The following is a 2,643-nucleotide window of genomic DNA, read 5'->3' on the forward strand; positions in this document are numbered from 1 at the left end:
AAGCAATATAAAGTCAATATAATTGTACAAAATGTAGAATTACACAAATGACGTTGGTATTTTTGATGAGGTTTAATTTGACAATGTTGTTGGGATATTTGAAGTCTTGTCCAGGAGCAGGACAGAGAGGCGAGTCTGGCGACTCAATGTGATACCGGACAACAATAGCAGCACATGGATGTTCTCGTGTAGATGTCTCTTGTGTTCACAGACACATGTTCATCCACATGTCCTGAAGTGAAGGGAATTACACGCCTCGTACTGTACATTTCTCCCCGACTGCCCGCTCGCATATTCATGCACATCTGAGGCATGTTTGCGCACATGCCTTCAAAGCTATTGGAGGAGAGTGTGTGTGTCTGAACACGTGTGTGTGTGTACTCTTAAAAATAAAGGTGCTTAAAAGGTTGTTCACAGCGATGCCACAGAAGAACCATTTTAGTTTCTACAAAGAAACATTCAGTCAAAGGTATTTTAAGGAACCATCTCTTTCTTACCTTTTTTTCACCACAAAGAACCTTTTGTGAGACAGAAAGTTTCTTCAGATGTGAAATGTTCTTTATGGGACCATTTAGACAAAAAAGGTTCTTCCATGGCATCGTGAAGCACCTTAATTATTAAGAGTGTGTGTGAAGAGAACGTGTTTAATTTGTGATCTTTCAGTCAGATGAAGGTTCACCTCAGGAACAGAGTCTGAAGAGAAGACAGGCCGCCACTCTCGGCAAAATCAGAGATCTCATCAGTCAGGTAAAACAACTTCGGTACACTTAAAGTACTTCAAAATCATTACTTTGGAAATACTTTGTTATTGTTGCCGGTGTTATTGTGCATAATTTACACTCAAACAACCCACCGAACATTTTAAAGTACATTACATTATTGAAGTGAAATGCATTGTGTCATGTTTACATGTTAATCTGTGTTCACATTTGCTTCTTTTCTGAAGCTGCCAGCGTCTGTTTTACACTATAATCCTGTGGAGTAAACCGCGTTTTCAAAAAAGTCCTGAGCTCTTTTTTTTAAACGTCAGCGCTGGCGTCTTTTTCTTCAGTTCAGAGCGTCTTTCAAAGTTGAAAAAGTTCAACTTCTCAGGCATAAAAAACGCCCTACGTCAAGCGACTTTTTCACAGCTAACCAATGACAGAGACCAGTCGTTTCCATAACAACATGCAAGGAAGGTGAAGCTCGAAAAAAAAGGCAGCCGAAATGTCGCTTTGTTTATAAAACGGTCAGTTCTGGTCCTTGATTCTGATTGGCTGGGCTAAGTTCTAAGCCGTTATAAAATACCCCGATTTATAACGGCTGACAGCATTACATAGCCTAAATATCATTTTATTGACTTTATTTTATGAAACCTTTGTTACGCATATGTAATAAACGTTTTATAAAAGCAATAAGCCGTGTGAAGCAGTGGGTTACAGTGCACTTTATAACAGCTGATGGGGTTTTAATGACTCCGCTTCGTGCCACAACGCCCTTAGCTGTTATAAAATGCACTGTAACCCACTGCTTCTTAGGGCTAATTGCTAATGTACGTTTATTTTCACTTTAGTAACTTTTGATTGCATTTGTAGCGAGAAATTAGTTTGTAGTTTTGAAATATGTAATTGGTTATTGCAAAGACGCTCTCTGTTTATAATTCAAATAGACTTCGGTTACGCTGCTGCCTATGAAGCCTGTCCGGATCTATTTATCTGAGCTGCCTTCGTGAGCAAACGCTGCCAGCATTTTCTTAAAAAACTAAAAAGCGCCCTTGTCAACTTTTTCTTGTCAAAAAGACGTCAAATGTGAACATAGCCTTACATTGTATGAATGAATCATGGGTGCATAATATTCCACAGAAAAAGATGGTTTTCTTTGTAAAGTCTTCGTTAAAAAAAAAAAGTAATGCAGACGTGAAGCTATACAGTACATAAATGAATTGACTTTCATTCGACCTCTGTTGTTATGGTCCAGTGAGATGAAATGTTGAGATTACTATAAAGCTCATTGGTTTTCTTATGTTTTCAGCTCAATAAAGACGCCGTCTCCGAGCACTCTAAGAACATGTGGTCACTGCCCAATGAACTGACGGAGGCCGTGAACTCCTGCGTCAAACCTCATTACCCCGATCACATGGAGAAAGCCGTAGAGAACCGCACAGAACCGGCCAACGGACAATGTCAAGTTTTCGTAGGATGAACTCTGTGTGTCTACCGTAACATGAAATTTAGATAAATATTTATGAGATTTAAAAAGACACTTGTTTATAATTCAGTATATAGGCTACTGTGTTTTATTTCATTTAGATTTCCAAACACACACAAAAAACATGTTTAAATTCTGAACCCTTTTAGAAACATTTAATTAAGGAATATGAAAACTGTCAAGATGTCTCAATCATAGTTCACCCCAAAATACAGTAAAAAAATACTTTTTAATGACAATTTGGCCTTTAGAAATCGATGTTTCCTCTAGGTCTTTTTAGGTTTTTTTGGGATACATTATGATCTATACTTTCACATGGAAATGAAATTTACAGGATGATGCACTTTGTAATTTTTGTTTAGGATTTTACATTAGGTTTGTGATGGTGGAGGTGACTGTTATCCCAATATAAACACACAATATATGCATACACATAAAGGCAGTTCTTTACAGCTG

General features: G+C 37.7%; 1 protein-coding gene across 1 annotated transcript in view; it reads left to right on the forward strand.

The window, feature by feature from the left end:
- The window catches only part of plcb2 (phospholipase C, beta 2), a 19,529-nt gene extending 17,140 nt beyond the window's left edge, over positions 1-2,389 (forward strand). The window contains exons 31-32 of the mRNA XM_057343118.1: positions 664-747; positions 2,011-2,389. Coding sequence (XP_057199101.1) covers positions 664-747; positions 2,011-2,181 — 255 coding nt within the window. The 3' untranslated portion in view covers positions 2,182-2,389. The remainder of the gene's footprint in view (positions 1-663; positions 748-2,010) is intronic.
- The last annotated feature ends 254 nt before the right edge of the window (positions 2,390-2,643 follow it).

The sequence above is a fragment of the Triplophysa rosa genome, linkage group LG10, assembly GCF_024868665.1.
Source record: "Triplophysa rosa linkage group LG10, Trosa_1v2, whole genome shotgun sequence".
NCBI classification, from domain to species: Eukaryota; Metazoa; Chordata; class Actinopteri; order Cypriniformes; family Nemacheilidae; genus Triplophysa; species Triplophysa rosa.